This window comes from Akebia trifoliata, chromosome 5 (assembly GCF_017979445.1).
Source record: "Akebia trifoliata isolate Shusen 1 chromosome 5, ASM1797944v1, whole genome shotgun sequence".
Taxonomy (NCBI): Eukaryota; Viridiplantae; Streptophyta; class Magnoliopsida; order Ranunculales; family Lardizabalaceae; genus Akebia; species Akebia trifoliata.
The window spans coordinates 27,720,299-27,741,078 of NC_141379.1; the positions used below are offsets into that span (position 1 = coordinate 27,720,299).

The 20,780-nt window shown below is 35.8% G+C and overlaps 1 protein-coding gene and 2 long non-coding RNA genes across 11 annotated transcripts; 1 reads left to right on the top strand and 2 right to left on the bottom strand.

Annotated features, from left to right (window-relative positions):
* Positions 1 to 1,451: 1,451 nt before the first annotated feature.
* LOC147401912 (putative methionine--tRNA ligase) lies at positions 1,452 to 11,305 on the bottom strand. Its single transcript, XM_086443401.1, has 18 exons — positions 11,167 to 11,305; positions 10,563 to 10,797; positions 10,307 to 10,451; positions 8,584 to 8,737; positions 8,226 to 8,381; positions 7,530 to 7,760; positions 7,241 to 7,384; positions 6,625 to 6,715; positions 6,308 to 6,414; positions 6,075 to 6,189; positions 4,349 to 4,467; positions 4,132 to 4,197; positions 3,908 to 4,036; positions 3,657 to 3,800; positions 3,428 to 3,548; positions 2,333 to 2,568; positions 2,123 to 2,224; positions 1,452 to 1,863 (listed from the first exon to the last, which is right to left on the bottom strand). The coding sequence occupies exons 2-18, from the start codon at positions 10,693 to 10,695 to the stop codon at positions 1,633 to 1,635; spliced, it is 2,424 nt and encodes an 807-aa protein (XP_086299527.1). The 5' UTR covers positions 10,696 to 10,797; positions 11,167 to 11,305; the 3' UTR covers positions 1,452 to 1,632.
* Positions 11,244 to 17,937, top strand: LOC147401913 (uncharacterized). Of its 7 annotated transcripts, none has more exons than XR_015178749.1 (7): positions 11,244 to 11,379; positions 13,415 to 13,570; positions 13,996 to 14,222; positions 14,985 to 15,056; positions 15,120 to 15,325; positions 16,132 to 16,206; positions 16,383 to 17,937. It is a non-coding gene; the product is annotated as an uncharacterized LOC147401913 (long non-coding RNA). The 7 variants fall into 7 exon arrangements; XR_015178750.1 differs by lacking the exon at positions 11,244 to 11,379 and adding an exon at positions 15,558 to 15,920 and having other exon boundaries at positions 12,969 to 13,570; XR_015178753.1 differs by lacking the exon at positions 11,244 to 11,379 and adding an exon at positions 15,813 to 15,920 and having other exon boundaries at positions 12,971 to 13,570.
* Positions 17,757 to 20,457, bottom strand: LOC147401914 (uncharacterized). 3 transcript variants are annotated; one of them, XR_015178754.1, is made up of 6 exons: positions 20,027 to 20,457; positions 19,387 to 19,613; positions 18,568 to 18,702; positions 18,300 to 18,416; positions 18,086 to 18,190; positions 17,757 to 17,935 (listed from the first exon to the last, which is right to left on the bottom strand). It is a non-coding gene; the product is annotated as an uncharacterized LOC147401914 (long non-coding RNA). The 3 variants fall into 3 exon arrangements; XR_015178757.1 differs by having other exon boundaries at positions 19,387 to 19,497; positions 20,027 to 20,455; XR_015178756.1 differs by lacking the exon at positions 20,027 to 20,457 and adding an exon at positions 19,738 to 20,017.
* Positions 20,458 to 20,780: the final 323 nt, after the last annotated feature.

The window sequence follows — 20,780 nt, forward strand, 5'->3', positions numbered from 1 at the left end:
TTTTCTTGATTTTTAATCAAATGACCTTTGATTATATTAAGTTTAAATGTTAAGGTAGGGAAATTTTTTGAAATTCTAATTTTGTTATTAAATCACTTCTACTCCGTTTCTCATTATAATAGTAAAGACAATATCTTTACTATTATAATGAGAGGAGTAGAAATGGTTACACACTAAAATTTGAATCAAACAAATGCCCTTATTTTTACATTTATACTTAATATTATTAAAGAATTATTTTCGTCAAAAACCAATAAAAGTACAATCCCACCACCCTACAATCACATTTATTATTATTTTAAATTTGAATCACATTTATGTTTTCTACAAAATTCTTTGCATAATATTTTAAATCACAGAAGACAATTATTATACAAGTGTGTTTGAACGAGCCACCAACTATAGGAATATAAAAAATCAAAATATATTAATTGTACAATTTTATATTTCAATAAAATATCACTATATATTAATTTTATTAAGGCCTCTATATTAATTTGTTTGTGTTAGGACTTGAGGTCGCTTTGTTAAGTACAAGGTTGATTTGAAAAAAAAAAAAAAAAATCATAGTGGGATGTTACTTGCCTGACCTAAACAGTGAAGCTCGGGTTACAACTAGGGCTTAAAATGGGCCGGATTTGATTTGGATCCACATTCAGATCTGAATGACTTTTTAATCTGAACTAGAATCCTTATCCGACTTGATCATACTAGATGAATCATATCCAAATAACTTAATTCCAATCCAAATCTGACCCAATCAAATTACGTAATTGATGGGGTAGGATAATTCAACATTTTTTCTTCTATACTTATTTGTTAATTGTTATATTATTCTATTTTATCATTATAATCATTTTATTTTGTAAGAATTTATGTTATATTTGAAGCAGTAGAAAAGGATATTTTGAAAAATCTAAATATGTAATTTAGACACAGGCAGATATATGGACTGATCCGTTTCCAACTTGGATCATGAGATATCAAACCATATTCGACCCATTTTTTATTCAGATTTACTCCAATGACCCAAACCCACTAAATTTGGTTTCAAATCTCTTGGATTTCGGATAAAATCCAACCCATTTCATTCCCTAGTTAGCAGTTACAACAAACCTTTGAAAAAATAGGGTTAAAAACAATAGACCCTATAAATAATCATGTTTATTTTCCTTCCCACTTGTCAATCTTATCTGCATTTATGCCAACAATTGCTAATTTATCCTACCAAGCTATCTGTATCCGTTAAGCCGTCAATCAGGTAGGCCTTCCCTCCCAACGAGAAAATGATATTCGTTGGAACAGAGAATATTTTCCTACCAAGATTGGAAAATTGTTCTCTCAGGGATAATGACTTACCTACAAAATGCATAAACGAACACATGCAAATCACATTTTCTTGGAAAAACCATTTTCCAACTAGTTTTGCTACTAGAATCATAGAGAATGAATGAAGCAAAGGGTCTGTCTGCAGATTTAAGACAAGAAAACAATTGTGTTTCAAACCATTGTGTTTATCCAAAATTGTTTTTATTGTAACCATAAATTAGCAAACATCATGATCTTCATAAAATAATAATAATATTTGTGGCAAAATATCAGCAAGTTTTCAATGAGGTAGGGAGCGCTCATCTACCTTATGGTTCCACCAGATATGGATGACACCTTGCAAACACCTGCTGATGTGGTGAAGGGCACGTCTTTATATCGTGCCACCAACTCTGCGTCCGTTTGGAGATCCACTTGCACCGTTTCCCAAACCTTCTTCTTCGGGTTGAGAATATTGTCAGGTTCACCTTGAAACCCAGGAAATGTAACTCTCTCTCCCACAGTAGCAGACTCAGGTGGATCAACCAATTCAACCTGAAACCAATCCAGTGTCACATTAATTTAATCGATCAGCACTTACATTCGTCCACATCAATCAATCAGTTTTCAACTGAAATGAAATCTATATCCTAAAAAATACCATAATTATTTTTTGTTATTTTGGGTCATTTAAGGACACGAAATTCGCTGACTTGACCCATTTGTTTCATAGAGAGGGCAAATGAAAATAAATAAATAAATATTTTGAGTTATAAGTGAATTATAACATTTAAAAGTGTTTTTCTTTGCTTACTTTAGTGTGATCGTTGTTGGAAGCAGCAAGAACCATTGCTTGCGACTTAATACCCCTCATGGTCGCTGGTTTTAGGTTGCAAAGAACGCAAACCTTCCGATTCTGCACGTAAGGATCCTTATAGTTACTAATAATGATCAAGTAACAGTATTTAAAGACATTAAGAGAGCTGTTAACCGAAGGAACCCTGACTAAGAAGAAGAAACAAACCTGCATTTCTTCAAGAGGGACATATTTGACGAGGCCACTAACAACAGTTCTTGGTGTTTCTTCTCCCACATCTATCTCTTCCACATAAAGGGAATCGGCATCTGGATGCTTCTGAACCTTAGTGATGAGGCCAACACGGATGTCAAGTCTGGTAATGGAAATTTCTGCTTCGGTAGTGGCTTTAGGTTTGGCTTCAGCTGCAGATTTTGTCGTTCTTTGTCTTTTTAAACTAACATCTGTTGAAAAACATGGAGAACTAGACATAAGCATCTCCAGATGATCAGGATGAGAAAGCATCTTCAGCAGTGGGCTTGAAAATGTCAACCTTGTAAAGGCATGTTTATTCATTTTCTATATGGACTACTATATATTCAAGCAATACATCAAATATCATTAACGCCATCGTTACTAATGTCGTATCACAAGAATTTGGGGTCAGCAAAATGAATCCTGTTCATCCATTTAATTATGTCTTTTTTTTTCTTTTTTTAAAAGTAAAATTGTATTAAAAAAACCAAGAACCAAAGGGCGGTTGAGGGGGCCAGCCCAAACAAGGACAACACAACATGAGGACTACTAGTGATAAAGCTAAGTTACAAACCCTTTCCCATCTCTCTAAGAAGTCCTAAAAAAAACACCCCTTTGAACTCCGTATAAGCTTCACCCTAGAAGAAGAACAGCCCCAAAACAGACAAGATTACATCACCCATGGACTGCTCCTTATCTTCAAAAACACCGCTATTCCTCTCTTTCCAAATAGCCTAACAAATAGCAAAAAGGCTAAAGCTCCAAAATTAATTATGACTTCAGAGTGAAAAAAGTTCACTAAATATATTTTTTGGTATCAAACTGTATAAGAGTCACTGGAATCAGTCAGAATTGGCAACAGTACACCTGCACTTCAGTATGACAGGACAGTATCTGTGATGAGGTGTAGTTTTCCAAACTTACTAGGGCACAAAATTGTGGTAAATTCCTGGTTCATAATCTCATGACCTTTTTCTTTATTTTCTTTTTGTGTTTTTTAGTAATGCAACTGAAATCACTAAAACTAACATTCAGATGGAAAAGAATGAAAACGATGTCAAGTATTACCGGAGATTTTTGTTTCCTTGAGCTGCTCAGCAATCTTTTTTGTTTCGGCCTCTGCCTTCACTATCCTATCAGCTTGACTTCCGGCAAACTTCTCCCTGTAGAACTCTACTTCATCATCTTTCTGTTTGAAGACAAGAATCATTATAGGAGTAACTACCAGTCGATGTAACAGTACAATACAAGCAAACACAAAAACAAAAAAAAAATTATTTTATAAAGATATATATACCATTTCCTTAAATAGATGCTCTGGCACTCCTATCTTGTGACCAGCTGGTAAAAACTCCCAAGGTCTTCTTGCCCTTTCAATGTCTCCTTTTTCTTCGCAAAGTGAAAGTTGTGTTTCAGAAGGGAAATTTAGTTGCTTCAGTACCTTGTGTCATCAGAAAACAGAAAATGTTTCAGAATGTCTAAACAGGTGGCTACACAAAGGAGTATTTTCTAACCTACAACAGTAGACTATGTGGCCCAGATGTTTACCTCAACAGAAAAAGAAGGCATAAATGGTTCTAAAAGAGATGCTAGGAGATATACTAGCCCAATTGAAGTTCTCATAACGATAGAACAGGAAGGTGGATCTTCCTTATAAAGTTTCCAGAATTGGCTCTCCTATGAAGCATATTGAAAATTCAGTTAGACATAAGCAGAAATAAATAATAATCCTAAAAAAGAAGGAAAGTAAAAGAAAAATGAATCAAGCTTACTTGTAGATAAGCATTTCCCTCACTAGAAATGTTCATCGCAGTTTTCAGTCCTTGCTTTAGTTTAACCTGTCATAATATGCAACGGAAATATTTTTCCTTCTGAGAAAATGCATCCAGACAAAGAAAAAAAAATCTCTAAATCAAGTTGTTGTATTATCTAGCTGCAGATAGTTTGTAAAAGCAATTAAAGCACATTAGTTGAGACGCATTCGATCACCTTCTCCATAGCTTCTAGATATTGTTCAACATATCTGCCAACCTTTTCTGCCAATGTCTTGGTCAGAAGATGCGATTCTACACCTGAAATATCAGGAAGAACAGAACCATATCCCTGTCCTGCAGAAGGGTAGATATCAGTAAGAACCGCAGGAAAATATGACACATGCAATGGCAAACATGATAAATTTCCACGCCATGTCAGAAGAATCCTTAAAACATGAATGTCATATATATATATATGGGGGGCGTTCAATGGCAAACTTTTTGGCAAAACATTTTTCAAAACATGAGTTAGAGGTTTTGGAATGGGCTGATTTTTGGTGAGGATGATCTCTACGGTGAGGAGATCATCATCACCAAAAATCAGCCCATTCCAAAACTTCTAACCCCATCAAAAACAGTTTACAAAAAATGGACGGTCCACGATTTTTCAGCTTGTAAACATGGGTTAGAAGTTTTGGAATGGGCTGATTTTTGGTGAGGATGATCTCCTCACCGTAGAGATCATCCTCACCAAAAATCAGCCCATTCCAAAACCTCTAACTCATGTTTTGAAAAATGTTTTGCCAAAAAGTTTGCCATTGAACGCTACCCTATATATATGGGTCCCATTCGGCAGCCAAAGTTAGGGAGCAAACACCAGAATGGGCTGATTTTTTGCGAGGATGATCTCTATGGTGAGGAGATCATCCTCACAAAAAATCAACCCAATTTAAGATTTCTTACATCATCAAAAGTGGTTTAGAATTGTGGACCATCGATTTTTTACCGTTATTTTGTAAAGCACTTTTGATGGGGTGACAAGTTTCAGATTGGGCTGAAAACTTTTAAGCCATATAGGACAAATTTTGGCTACCTAACATTGGCTGCCAAATGCTACCCTATATATATAGACAGCATTCAATAGACAAAGTTTTGTCCTATATGGCTAAAAAGTTTCGGAATCAGCTGATTTTTTGTGAGGATGATCTCTATGGTGAGGAGATCATCCTCACAAAAAATCAGCCCATTCCGAAACTTTTAGCCCATATAGGCCAAAACACTTTGTCCACAACTTTGTCTCTTGAACCTGACCCTATATTTATATATCAAGTTCGAGGGCGATGTACAAAACCAAATATTTTTCAACATTTTCCATTCCCAAACTTCAAATTCCAGTTTACAAGTTGAAGAATCATGGACCATCCAATTTTTGTAATGGGGTTAGAAGTTTCGGAATGGGCTGATTTTTGGTGAGGATGATCTCCTCTCCATAGAGATCATCTCACAAAAAATCAGCCGATTCTGAAATGTGTAACTCATATATTGAAAAATGTTTGGCACAATGTTTGGTTTTGTACATGGCCTTTGAATGCCCCCCCCCCGCCAGAGTATATATACACACACTCCTAGCATCTTTGATTTCATATGAAAGGGTTTCATTATAACACTAGATGGGTAGTTAATCTTAAAGAAAAAAGGTACTTGGGTCCAACTTTGGTGAAGTGAATATTAAAGTCCAACGTATGAATACCAATGCTTTTAAATGGTAAGGCAAGTGTACTGTGGCATAAGGTTCGTGTGCGTGTATTTTCTTCTAAATAATTACTTAATACACATGTAAAGTTCCCGGTAGTAGCAGTAAAATGAATCAAACAACGATGACAAAATTCTTGCTCACTAATTCAAAATCATATCCTTAGAAACGTAGGATTTTGTTTTACAAATATACATAGCATACTAACCTGGATCTTTAGCAATGAAATGCAATACTCGATTAATAAAATTGCCCAAGTTATTGAGCAACTCGCTGTTATGTTTTGCTTGCAAGTCTACCCATGTAAATAATGTGTCTGATACCTAAGTTGCACAAATCCATAAGTATTTGCAAGGGTAGAGATACAGAAAGCATTAAGTAAAACCTGACTAGTACCCAGAATTGAGATAATCAAATGGATCTAGCAGCAACAGAACTCACCTCCGGACGATTTGTTAGCAAGTAATATCGCCATACTTCTGGAGGAATCTTCGTATCTTTAGCATCGTTACCAAAAACTCCTACACCCTTACTTTTAGAGAACTTTCCTACAAAATCCATGCAACAAAAAAAAGAGAAGTTCACAACATTTTACTGATAAAAAACTAAAGAAAAAGAAAAAAGTTCACAACATTCAAGAACCAAAACACCATATTATGATGAAAAAGAAAAAATATGTGGCATTATTCAGCTGATGCATAAAATATTCGTCAAATTTGCACACTGACAAAACCACAAACATAAAGCTAAGCACACACCTGCTTCATAGTTCAAATATTCTGTAACACTGATAGTCTTCATAAATGTCCAGTTTTCGCCAGTGCCAATAAGTGTCGAAGGAAACATTACCTGCAATTAGAGAAATAGCACGAATCCTTCATTCCTAAGGCCTAAGAGTAACCATAATCACAGAAAATTTATTACAAACCTACACCAAGTCAATTACAGTAATAGATGCAAATTCATTTGCAAAGAGCTGTGAAACACAGAACAGGGTTGTAAGAGTGACAAAGAGGCCCTTGGAGGGAGGGCCCTTCACTTGATCTAATAAGCAAGAGTCTTTGGCGATGTCCAAACTTATTAGATTCCTGGTGTCAAGATACAATTTGTTAACTGCCCCCATCCCTTTCTAATTTGAAAACAAGTGGCTTCTCCATGAAAACTTCAAAATCGGATGATTGGTTGAAAGCTCCAAAAGAAAAAGTTGGTGTGGAAAAGGGAGATTATAGGTAAAGTTGATGAAAGGAGCTCTTGGCTTCTCCCAATTGTGTGCTTGTTATCTAACAAAAGTATCGCCATACAGTTTGGCTAATGCATCCTCATCATCATAAGTCATCAAGAGTTTGAAAAGAACAGGAGATGAAGCATACGTACAGTGTGGAATGGTACATTATCCTTGCCCATAAATTGATAAAGCTCCACATTTTCAGGATTCTTCCACCACTTCTCCCAGTCACGAGTATAGCATGCAGTGATTGAAATGTACCCAATAGGAGCATCAAACCACACATAGAAAACCTAAACAACAAATTGTTGCAACCAATCACAGTAAGACATAGGTCCAGCATGCCTTTCATTGACAACCAAAAATGGAATTGATCCTGACAATAAAAGAAAGAAAAAGATATAACGAAATTATACCAAGTCCATCAATTTTATTTACCTTATCTTTAAATTTCTCATGTGGAACAGGAACCCCCCACTTAAGATCCCTGGTAATACATCGTGATTTCAGCCCTTCTTTTAGCCAAGCATTCGTTGATTGAATAGCATTTTGGCTCCAAGATCCAGCCACTGACATGTTGTTGATATACTCTTCCAATTTATCCTTCAGCAATGGAAGCTCTAGAAACAAGTGGTCTGTATTACGAATCTGTGGAGTGGTCTGACATACCTGTACCCAAAACAAGTGTAAGTGTAAAACAAGAGAGCTCCTATTGGCACCCCAACTTTTACTTATTACACTCCAAATCCTTAAATAATTTATCACTCTCCAATTAAAGATTAAAACACACCTTCAAGCATTACAAAGTTTTGGCTCAAATTATAATCTCAACATCACAAAACATTGTAACACTTGTTCAAACAATTTCAGTAGTTGCTTACAAGTATGATTAGGCTCATAAAATCCTAAACCCCAAAAAATAGAAATCTAGAAGGAAAAAAAAAACAAGAGAGCTTCTGTTGGTACCCCAATTTTTACGTGTTCTCAACCACTCACTTATTTTCTTTATTTTTTATTGGGGGTGTAATAAGTAAAAGTTGGGGTGCCAATAGCAGCTCTCTAAAACAAATAGGAAAAAGTGAACCTCCCAAACATAAATTTTAGCATCAATGTTAAAACTAGGAAATAACATACCTTGCATCTAGGATCTTTTAGCTCTGTTGGATTCAACAGCTTTCCACATTTTTCACACTGATCCCCTCGTGCTGAATCATAATTACATTCTTGTGTCGGGCAGGTTCCCTCCACAAGCCGATCAGCTAAGAAACGCTTGCATGCATCGCAGTAAAGCTGTGATGTAATTCGAATTCAAAGTAGATGGAACCATTAAGGTCAGTCATAGTTATGCTGAATAACTGGTCAAAGTGCAAGTCGACTATGAAACAAATACCCCGTCAAACAAATGTAAGAGGAAGAAATCCATAGAAGTACAAGATCACTCATAAAACACACAGGAATATACCAATAGCTAAGGTTAAACATAACTATGGACCTGCTGCATTGTGTTTTCAGAAAGCCAATTGTTCTCCATCAGTTTGTGGAAAATATCTTGGCAAACTTCAGTCTGCTGAGGAGTAGATGTGCGTCCAAACTCATCGAAACTTATATCAAACCATTTATAGACGTCCTTGTGAATTGCATGGTATCTACATGAGCAGGAAACACAAGTTGAACATGTAGCAAAGATGCCATTTAGTACCATATTCATAAATTACAACCAAGTTTTGAGCACAAGCATGCCCTTAAAGCTATCTTATATGTTTCCCTCAATTATGTAACTAAATTTCAAGAGGGTTTTATGCAGTGGGTTCAGTCATCTGGCATGTTTGGACCCATAAGTTCTACATTTGGAAGAAAAGAGCCAAATTCCTCAAATGGGTGATTTTGAAGAAAAAAACTAAAGATTTATACAACTGGATGATAATAATTATGCAACGTGGCCTGAAGGTGCTAGCTACCTAAGTTGGCTAACATCCATAGTTATCTTGATACCGATGTTGTTGTTGTTGATGAAGATATATGGTAGTTAGAACGATATTGAGGGTAATGTTAATCGAAGAAAGGTTTCAAATATTAATGAAGACCATGCGAGGACTAGACTAAAAGGAGATGTAATTCTAGACTAACAAAATAGCAAACAAACTTTTGTGGAAATAGTGAAACAAGAGTTATAGAAGCTCTGGCAAGTATAAAAGCTTTGGCGAGTAAAGACGCGAAAGGCATTGCGTCTATATGGTGTCTCAATAAAATTTTCAAGTGCTTGGATATGTATGGAGGAATAATAACAATTGTGAGAACAGATAGTGGTCAGAAAAAAACCACTAATAGCACAGGTGGTACTACTAATGAGTTTTTGCACCTGTTTCAGAAAGATGGCTCTACCTATGCCTTTTTTCTTCTTGATGTCAAACGGGAAGAAAAAACACAGCACATTCTCATATGTACGCAGTAAGGGCATCAATCAAGGAAGAGCATCACATCTATGCATATGGTTTTTTTAATCAAAAGACAAAAGGGAGAGTTTGTTGAGTAATGAGTTTATCCTGTAATGTCAAACCATAGATTCCTCAAAGATTGAATAATTTGAGTCTGGGGGGGGGGGGGGGGGGGGCAACCCCTATCGTGGTTGCAAAACTCGGTTTGAAGTCCCATCCATCTACGAGACCAAGTTGTCTGACGAGATAAACACTTTAACCTGGCTTTGAATAATTTATTTGCATATATTTAAATGAAAATAATTATAATTAAAGACATTTAATCATAAAATCATGTTTTATTTATAGAACAACTATTTAAATTCTTAAAAAATTAATTATCTTAATCAAAATATAAAAAATTCCGGTTGACTCTGCCAAGATTTTCAAAATATCAATCAGAGTCATCTCTTTTATCTTGCGAGATGGTGTGAAGTCTGAGACACAATGTAAATCCGTCTCGTTGCTGAACGACATCTCAGTCTTGGACGAGATTTAAAACCATGCTTTACATGGATTCTTATGTGGTCTCCCTCATCGCTTAGTGAGTTTGCAATTTGTAAGAAAGTTGTTTTGGTTGAGTCTTCTCATTGTAGTACAGTTTAAGAGTTTTTCAAGATTGGGGTTTTACCATGTAAATGATGTGCTCTTTTCTTGTTTGATTAATTATTATTGGTGTAAAAATTGAAAACATATAAAATAAAATGAATCAAAAGTAACAAATATAGCAAATTTAATTACTTGTCACAAATCTGCTTAGGAGAGCAGTTCTCTTCCATGGCTTTCGTCTCTGTGGCGGTTCCATACTCGTCAGTCCCACAAATGTAAATCGCATTGTAGCCTCGTAGACGACAGTAACGAGCAAACACATCAGCGCTTAAAACACCTGAAATCAAAGAGAAATATTGAGATTAATTTTTCTTCAATCTTAATAATTTGATCGAAATTAATGAAAAAAAAAAAAAAAAAAACTAGAGAGTTTGAAAGTGTGTGTTACAGCCGATGATGTTTCCAAGATGAGGAACATTGTTGACGTAAGGTAGAGCACTTGTGATCAGGATGTTTCTGCGGCCTGGAATTGGAAGTTTGGGGACTTTACCATCTGCTCTGCCTTCTTTGAGATCAGCCATCAGTTTCTAGGGTTAGGGTTTCAAGGAGAGAGAGAGGAGGCTGAGCTCCTCCGCAACGAAGTTGACAAATTCAGAGAGCGAGCTAGCGAGAAATTGTAAGGCCTGTTAAGACTTCAGGGTCAACCGAAAAAACCCTTGACCGGTTCAGCAAGTATTGACTGATGCGAATAGCAGGTAGGGCTGTCAACGGATAGGTATCCGATCGGATAATGCAATATCCGAATTCGAATCCGAAAAAATTTAGTGATATCCGAATTCGAATTCGAATCCGAATCCGATCGGATATCACTGACCAGTATTCGAATTCGAATTCGAAAAGCATATCGAATATCCGATCCGATAGAAATCCTACGAATATTAGATTGTCTCTACCAACCTCTTCAGTCTGTAAAAAACCCCTTTTGGAATCCAAAACATCATGGAGTCGCATACAAACCCTTATTGAGAGAGAGAGAGAGATGAAGTATGTACCTGGAATCATAGACGCTCGGCAGACGGAGAAGATGGTGGTCATGGAATTCGCCGGTTGGAGAAGATGGTGCTCATGGAGTTCGGATAGTGAAAAAAAAGGGTTTGGCTTTAAGAGAGAGAGAGGAAGGAAGTATCACCTGGATGTGCTAACCGGCCGGAGAAGACGGTGGTGATGGAGATCGTCCTGTCGAAACCATGAAAATCAGAACGGAGGTCTGGTTTTTTTTTGTTTGAGTTTAGAGAAGATAAAGTTTAAAGGTCAAACTTCGTTGTATGACACGAAGACATAAGAATATATACATGTAGAGATGAGTTTTGTTATGTAACATGAATATATAACATACGTATTCCAATCGGAGCGGATATTATCAAATCGGATTTCGTAACATCCGAATTCGTATCCGAAACTCATTCGAATGTAATAATAACATCCGAATCCGATATCCGAAAATTTTGGATAATATCTGATTTTTCGAATTCGAATTCGGATTTCGACTATCCATTGACACCCGTAATAGCAGGTCACGTGATTGTAAAACTAGGTGTCTCAAGTTTCGTATCACCTGTGTTACAAGTTGACTCTTCCGAGTTATCTTTTACATTTTTTGAATATTATATATGGGTCCCGTTCAGCAACAAACATTTTGACAAACATTTTGGCAAAACATTTAGAGGTTTTGGAATGGGCTGATTTTTGGTGAGGATGATCTCCTCACCGTAGAGATCATCCTCACCAAAAATCAGCCCATTCCAAAACTTCTAGCCCCAGTTTACAAGTTGAAAAATCGTGGACCGTCCATTTTTTGTAAACCATTTTTGATGGGTTAGAAGTTTTGGAATGGGCTGATTTTTGGTGATGATGATCTCCTCACCGTAGAGATAATCCCCACCAAAAATCAGCCCATTCCAAAACCTCTAACCCATGTTTTGCCAAAATGTTTGTTGCTGAACATTTCCCATTATATATATATATATAGGGTCCCGTTCAGCAACAAACATTTTGACAAACATTTTGGCAAAACATTTTTCAAAACATGGGTTAGAGGTTTTGGAATGGGCTGATTTTTGGTGAGGATGATCTCTATGGTGAGGAGATCATCCTCACCAAAAATCAGTCCATTCCAAAACCTCTAACCCATGTTTTGAAAAATGTTTTGCCAAAATGTTTGTTGCTGAACATTTCCCATTATATATATAGTTTGTCAAAATGTTTGTTGCTGAACATTTCCCATATATATATATATATATATATATATATATAGGGTCCCGTTCGCCACCCTTAGTTTTACCACACACTTTAACAAACGCGTTTTGTCTTACATGGGTTAGAAGTTTCGGAATGAGCTGATTTTTGGTCAGGATGATCTCTATGGTGAGGAGATCATCCTCACCAAAAATCAGCTCATTCCAAAACTTCTAACCCCATCAAAATTGATTTACAAAAAATGGACGGTCCACGATTTTTCAACGTGTAAACATGGGGCTAAACATTTCGGAATGGGCTGATTTTTGGGGAGGATGATCTTCTAATCATAGAGATCATCCTCACCAAAAATCAGCTCATTCCAAAACTTCTAACCCATGTAGGACAAAAAACGTTTGTTAAAGTGTGTGGTAAAACTTAGGGTGCTGAACATTTCCCATATATATATATAATGGGAAATGTTCAGCAACAAACATTTTGGCAAAGCATTTTTCAAAACATGGGTTAGAGGTTTTGGAATGGGCTGATTTTTGGTGAGGATTATCTCTATGGTGAGGAGATCATCCTCACCAAAAATCAACCCATTCCAAAACTCTAACCTCATGTTTACAAATTGAAAAATCGTGGACCGTCCATTTTTTGTAAACCATTTTTGATGGGTTAGAAGTTTTGGTATGGGCTGATTTTTGGTGATGATGATCTCCTCACCGTAGAGATCATCCTCACAAAAAATCAGCTCATTCCAAAACCTCTAACCCATATCTTGAAAAATATTTTGCCAAAATGTTTGTTGCTGAACATTTCCCATATATATATATATATATATGGGTCCCGTTCGCTAACGTGATCCGACGGATGAGATTAAATCTCGCAGCGATTTAACTTAAACGTATAACTTATGGATTTATTGAAGCGCCATCCCTCAATTTATCAATATTTAATCTAAAGTCCTTCTTCTCTTTAAACCCGAGAGCAACAGAGAACAGACGTTCTCTTTGACTCAAGAGAAAATTTCGATCTCTCTCATCTTCTCTCGCTGAACAGACCCTCTCTCTCACTCTTTCATTCTCTCTCGCTCTCGCTGACCACCCTTCTCGAACGTCTTTGCAACGACCTCGCTGCAACTACCTCCATCTCGACCTCGTTGCAGCCACAAAAGCCTCTCCATCTCTCGCTGCAACTCCCTCTCGTTGAAGACAGGTACTCTCTCTCTCTCTCTCTTCTCTCCTCCCATCACTCTTTTATATTAATTTGATTTCCGATTTGATGAAGACAAAAAATCCTAATTGTTTAGGGTTTTTTATTTATTCCGGAATTGGTTGTGGTTTGTTGAAAATGATTTTCTTACTACTACTTAATGCTCACAAACACTTACATTACTTGAGGTTCTGAAATAAGTAAAAAATATATCAAAAATCACTTAGAATGCCCTTCAATGGCACTATTGGACTTGCTTGAGTTTTAAGGAGAAGACTTCACCATCAATTATTCAGGTTATTTATTTATTTTATTTTTTTATATCTTAAATTTCTCCAAAAAAAAAAAAAAAAAACTGAACTGAACTGAACTAAGGGCATGAAACTTTGTTTTTTTTCTTGGATTTTTCTTTTTATTTTATTTTATAGAAGAGAGAAGAATTTGGTGATGGCACTTGTTCAAATTTGCAATTCAAGTTTGTGGATTTTTCGAAATAGAAGAAGAAGAAGAAGTGATACAAAAATAAGAGGTGTTGCCTCCTCAGAGGATTTGAAAAAGGTGAAGTTGGGAGAGTCTGACTTGAAGGTCACAAAGCTTGGGATTGGAACTTGGTCATGGGGTGACACCAGCCACTGGAACAACTTTGAATGGGATGGTAATTAATGCTCCTTTGCTTCTTCTTTTTTTTAATATTGTACCAAAATACATAATCTCATTTTTTTTTTCAGTGGATAAAGGACATTAAAATAAAAATAAATGTTTTTCCCTTTGTAACTGAGATGTCCGACCTCTTAGCCTTGTAAATTATTAATTATTATTATTTATCGCGAATGATTCCATTATTAAATATAGTATACCCGATCCTAATCAGCATATTTTTTTTGTTTTACTCCTCGCAACTCTTCCTCGGCTAGGCTTGGGCTGAATAGCAGAGCAAGTTCAAGTATTAGTAGCATAGCAAAAATGCGTTACTCGTCATTAATATGTTTTCACATACATTTCCCTCCCCCACACACACTGGGTAATATTTGGGATAAATCCCAGAAGGTGGCCCCTAAATGGCAATTCATACTCAAGACCTCTGCTTCTTGAGGTGTGATCCTGGCCATCTCACCAACCCTCTGGAATTGACTCGAGGATTAAAACCAATAACAAGTTTATGATAAGGGTGGCCCCTAAAAAACATGTTTTTATGTTTCAAACACATTTTTTTTAACGTTATATGTATACTTTGTATATTTATTGTTTTTTCCCCATTTTTTCCCCTTGTCGTTTTAAACCCGTATTTTGATGTGGTGACTATGACCGAGACATTACCTCGAGATGAGATTTAAAACCTTGAATGTGTAATGGCTTTTTAACTACTGATGTCAAGATTCAGAAGTTCATGCTTGTTGTTTCAAAAATTTGTTTATAGGGTACATTGATGGGCTTGGGGATGCTGTTGAACAAGGTCTTGTGAAAGCAGTAGGGGTCTCGAACTACAACGGTAATTTTCGTAGGTTTTTAGTCTATTATTTGTGGAGTGTTGTAATGAAGTTTTGTTTTGTAGGCGTGTAAGCCTCATTGGTTTTTGTATATATGCTTCAAAAAAGCGTCTCCGAGATGCTCACAAGCAACTTAAAAAGAAAGGAATTCCGTTAGCTTCGAACCAAGTAAATTACAGCCTCATAAAGAGGACTCTAGAGGAGAATGGTGCTAAGGCTGCTTCTGATGAGCTTGGAATCACTTTGATTGCTTATTCACCTATTGCTGAAGGTGCAATTCCCATGCTTCACTTCTATTTTACTTTATATATTTTCATTGGATTTCAATTTGTAGGACAATCAAACCAACTTTTGTTAACACCACCCCAATTCATATGTACATCTTGGGGTGGCGTTAGCAAAAGTTGGTGGGGCAATAGAAGCTTGCTTTAGTTCATCTGGCCTGGCCTCCGATAGAGGTGAGGCACTAACGATGAAACATTCCTGCCTATTCTGTCCAAAAGCATTAGCGAGCCCATGATGGGTCATTCAAAGCCCCATGCTAATGACGAAGCACTTGGCCTTTGCGAGGGAGACGAAATAGCTACACTTCGATTTTCTATGGGATTACCTTGCCTTCTTGTTTGATGCCCAACTTGATAAAAGTCCATATTCAGAAATCTCAAACCAAACAAATAGCCTCTCATTTGCATACATATACTTGGCTTTTCGATGGGATTACCCCACATTCATCTCATTTTCCTAAAATCTTTTTGGAGGCTAGTGGTTTTCTCAACATGGAGTCTGTTTTACTAGTTAACTTTGGGTTAGCTCTTCTTACCCTTTTTGGGTTGTCGATACAAGGTCAAATACAGAACCTTTCTAAGGTAAGCAAATTATTTTATAATATATTTTGTTGATTAATTTCTTGTTATAAAATCTTTGGATGTGGGGAACAAGTTTTTCTTGAACCTGGGGAGTTTCTCCTTTCTTTCCCATATTCTAGAGTTTCTAGATTATTTCCACAAAAAGGTGAATTTATTTATTTAGATTTCTTGATCTGAAATGTATATGCATGTTTATTTTATCTTTTTGTAGAAAACTAAGAGGGGGGCTCCAAAGGTAGAAGTGGACACTGGAACTATAGATGCCTCAATGGATGAATGGTTGCAAGTAAGTAGTTATGCATCATATTGGGCACAACTTCATTAATGTCTTTGGTGGGCATTTCTTGACATCCCCAAGATCCCACTGGGTTCAGTTAGAATCTCATCTTAGATGCAGTAAAGGAAATCAAGTCATCTCTAATACTGTCTATTTTTTTTATTTTTTTTTTTATACTTGATCAGGGAACTGCATATGCTCAGTCGCTGTCCAACAAGTCGAAGAAGAAGTAGTTTTTTTATTTGTTATTTATATGCTTTTAAATTGTTAAGAGGGATTGAGTGTGATCTCATGTAAGTCACGTTATAGCCATTTGGCTCTTTTATAAGAGCCCCAAAGTTGAGGTAGCAGTCGATCAGAAAGGGTTTGTTTGGCTTTTGTAGTATGGGAGATGTTTTTATGATTTAGTTTTTAGATCTTTTAGTGCCATTGAAGAGCTGTTAGAGCTTCCAAAAACATGAAAAAGAAAAGTTAATCCAAGGATATGGGACAAAAATAAACACAATTTTGGTTAAGTTCCTTATCTGAATTTTTAATTTCCCTTTCTGAAATGATACTTGGTTCATCCATTTTCTATTCCAGTGTGTTCTGTTTGGTCGGTGTTTCTTAGTGCAAAGAAAGTAGAGACCCTACATGTAATCTTGAGCCAATGCTGTATTTGTTGGGCAAAAATCATTTATACCAGGAACAACCAGAGTTTGGGTTGGGCATATCTATCTTTAGTGGTTAAGAGTTTAAACTTTAAATATATTTAGGTGTAATGATTCTTAGTTATGAGATCAGTAATGTTTCTTGTCTTTAATTTTTTAATTTTATTTTAATTAGTGCTGTCCACAATACTATATGTAATGGCATTAGGGAATGATGGTGGCCATTCATGAGGATCCCACCAAGAAATTCTCATAATCAAATAGGTTGTATCTGTTTAGAAAATATTTTCTTAGGAAAAATCAATGAGAAATTTGTTTTTGTTGGCAAGAGTATATGTGACAACTAAATCATGCACTTTAAAGTGGAGTTTGTCAAAGTGTTAATGTCTCAAATTAGCTGGGATAAGCGAAGTGAGGAAATGTAGGATTTATCTTTGAAGAAAGTTGTTTGAAAACTTTCAAGAGTAACCCAATCAAATATGGTATATTTGGCATATTGCATACATGGAAAACACAAAAGAAACTTCAAAACATCCGAGCATGTTTTTCCAAAAAAGTGTGGATCCTGTCAATGGGTGGGATCAGGCCTGAAATCTGATCCGTTCTGATTCAGTAACTTCGATGTTTTGGAGTCTGATAAGGTTTCAATCTGATATCTTGTTGGGTTGGATCTGAATCAATGCTGAACATTTTAATTTTCAAGTTTGTTTAGGTTGTCACTCAAGACTTGATAATGTCTTAAAAGATTTTTATTAGTAAAAAGAGATCCATTGCTCTTTGGTTTTCATAAGATTTGAAATGTTCCTTAAGAGGATCTGTGCGCACATAATCTTGACAGTCTAAACACAAACGAACCTGGAATTTTTTGAATTTCAACAAGTCAGTAGGCATATAAATTATCATCAGCACTTATCTTCAAAGAAAATATCCCTTTATTGAAACCCCCCCTCCTTATACAAATAAAGCAAATATTCGTTTATTAATTGAGTCCTTCCATGATAATCTAATAACAGAGAAAATAAAGCCAATACTTGGTCAAGGATGAATACTATCTTTTCTGTCTTCGCCATTGCTCCAAATGTTTCCACCTGTAACATAGTATAGTCATTAGAAGGCATTACTATCATGAATTTTTTGTCTATATAAAAAAGAAAATAACCAAACCAGCATAGGTCACTAAATAAAGCTCCTATCAAAAAGAAGTTTTATAATGCTTTGTAGTTTTTGGCGATACTTACAGCAATTTCTTGCATCAAATCAGTAGCTTCAGCCACATGACCCTATTCTTCCTTAATCTTTACAAGTTTCTTGATTAGCCATGCCCTCTCTATTTCAACATATATCTAAAAGTGACAGATAATTCAATTAAAATTCCCAAAAGAAAAAGAAACCAACAAGTTCTATAAAAGGATAAGCTAACAGGGCACCGTTGGACTCATCAATATCTCTCACCTTTCCAGCAGATACACTGTTGAGTGTTTTGATTAGTTCTACATGAGTTTCAATATCAGGTGTCTCGTCAATATATTACATCGCTTGTTGAACGAGTTTTGATTAGCATTGTCAATGCTGTTTCCAACAATTGAGATAAATTATATTTCATAAATATAAACTCAACTAGACATAAAATAAAAATGAATCAGGGAAACATGAAGAAACCACCCTCATTCCGACCTTAGCTCCTAGGCAAAAACAAGGTAAAAGCTTAGCAACTGCTCACCTAGAAAAACACGAATTTGATGACCCACCATGACATGAAAAGCTTTATGCCACAACACTTCAAATGCCTTGTAGCACACTTTTTGGGCCGAGTGACACCATGAACATTAGGATCGTCTCTTCGTGGGCCTTCATACTGCAATCAAAAACATAGATTACACGCTCTTCAATATTCAAAATATCACTTGAAATAGGTACAAAAATAACAAAACTGAATATTTCCATTTTGTGAGCATGAGGAGATCATCCATTCAATCATAGTCCAATTTGTATTAAGGATGACAAAAGAGTAACCACATGTAATCTTTTAAATATCACTACCAATCGACAAATTTCTATTGGATAAATTTATACATTATTAACACAAAAAATTTAATCCTTATGCCTCATACACATTGAAACTCCTTACACATTAAAGTTTTAAAAAAAAATAACGAAGTCAAACCACGTTGAAGGTTTCCTCAAAGTGTTAATTTCCAAAACTTTTAAAACACAAATCTCCATCTTTCTATCATGATCTATCATTTTTTATAAACAACTAAAAGAACTAGTAAGAGATTGTAATTGATTTGGAGCATCAAACCACAAAAAGGATATTAATTATGCTGAACTCTATGTAGACACAAAAGAAAGAAAAACAATTCTTCTTTGACAGGGATGGTAAAACAACAAGCAAAATCCCATAATTGTTGAGTTGTAGGCAAAATCCTAAAATTTCTCCTTGAACATACAATAAAAACAATTGACAATGAGATTATGTATTTTGGTACAATATTAAAAAAAAAAAAAAAAAGGGAAGAAGCAAAGGAGCATTAATTACCATCCCATTCAAAGTTGTTCTAGTGGCTGGTGTCACCCCATGACCAAGTTCCAATCCCAAGCTTTGTGACCTTCAAGTCAGACTCTCCCAACTTCACCTTTTTCAAATTCTCTGAGGAGACAACACCTCTTATTTTTGTATCACTTCTTCTTCTTCTTCTATTTTGAAAAATCCACAAACTTGAATTGCAAATTTGAACAAGTGCCATCACCAAATTCTTCTCTCTTCTATAAAATAAAATAAAAAAGAAAAATCCAAGCAAAAAAACAAAGTTTCATGCCCTCAGTTCAGTTTTTTTTTTTTTTTTTTTGGAGAAATTTAAGATATAAAAAAATAAAATAAATAAATAACCTGAATAATTGATGGTGAAGTCTTCTCCTTAAAACTCAAGCAAGTCCAATAGTTCCATTGAAGGGCATTCTAAGTGATTTTTGATATATTTTACTTATTATTTCAGAACCTCAAGTAATGTAAGTGTTTGTGAGCATTAAGTAGTAGTAAGAAAATCATTTTCAACAAACCACAACCAATTCCGGAATAAATAAAAAACCCTAAACAATTAGGATTTTTTGTCTTCATCAAATCGGAAATCAAATTAATATAAAAGAGTGATGGGAGGAGAGAGAGAGAGAGAGAGTACCTGTCTTCAACGAGAGGGAGTTGCAGCGAGAGATGGAGAGGCTTTTGTGGCTGCAACGAGATCGAAATGGAGGTAGTTGCAGCGAGGTCGTTGCAAAGACGTTCGAGAAGGGTGGTCAGAGAGAGCGAGAGAGAATGAAAGAGTGAGAGAGAGGGCCTGTTCAACGAGAGAAGATGAGAGAGATCGAGATTTTCTCTTGAGTCAAAGAGAACGTCTGTTCTCTGTTGCTCTCGGGTTTAAAGAGAAGAAGGACTTTAGATTAAATATTGATAAATTGAGGGATAGCGCTTCAATAAATTCATAAGTTATACGTTTAAGTTAAATCGCTACGAGATTTAATCTCATCCGTCGGATCACGTTATATCGAACGATCTGAAACTGTTTGCCAAAAAGTTTTCCAAACCGTTAGCCAGCGAACGGGACCCTATATATATATATAGGGTCCCGTCGCCACCCTTAGTTTTACCACACACTTTAACAAACGCGTTTTGTCTTACATGGGTTAGAAGTTTCGGAATGAGCTGATTTTTGGTGAGGATGATCTCTATGGTGAGGAGATCATCCTCACCAAAAATCAGCTCATTCCAAAACTTCTAACCCCATCAAAATTGATTTACAAAAAATGGACGGTCCACAATTTTTCAACGTGTAAACATGGGGCTAAACATTTCGGAATGGGCTGATTTTTGGGGAGGATGATCTTCTAATCATAGAGATCATCCTCACCAAAAATCAGCTCATTCCAAAACTTCTA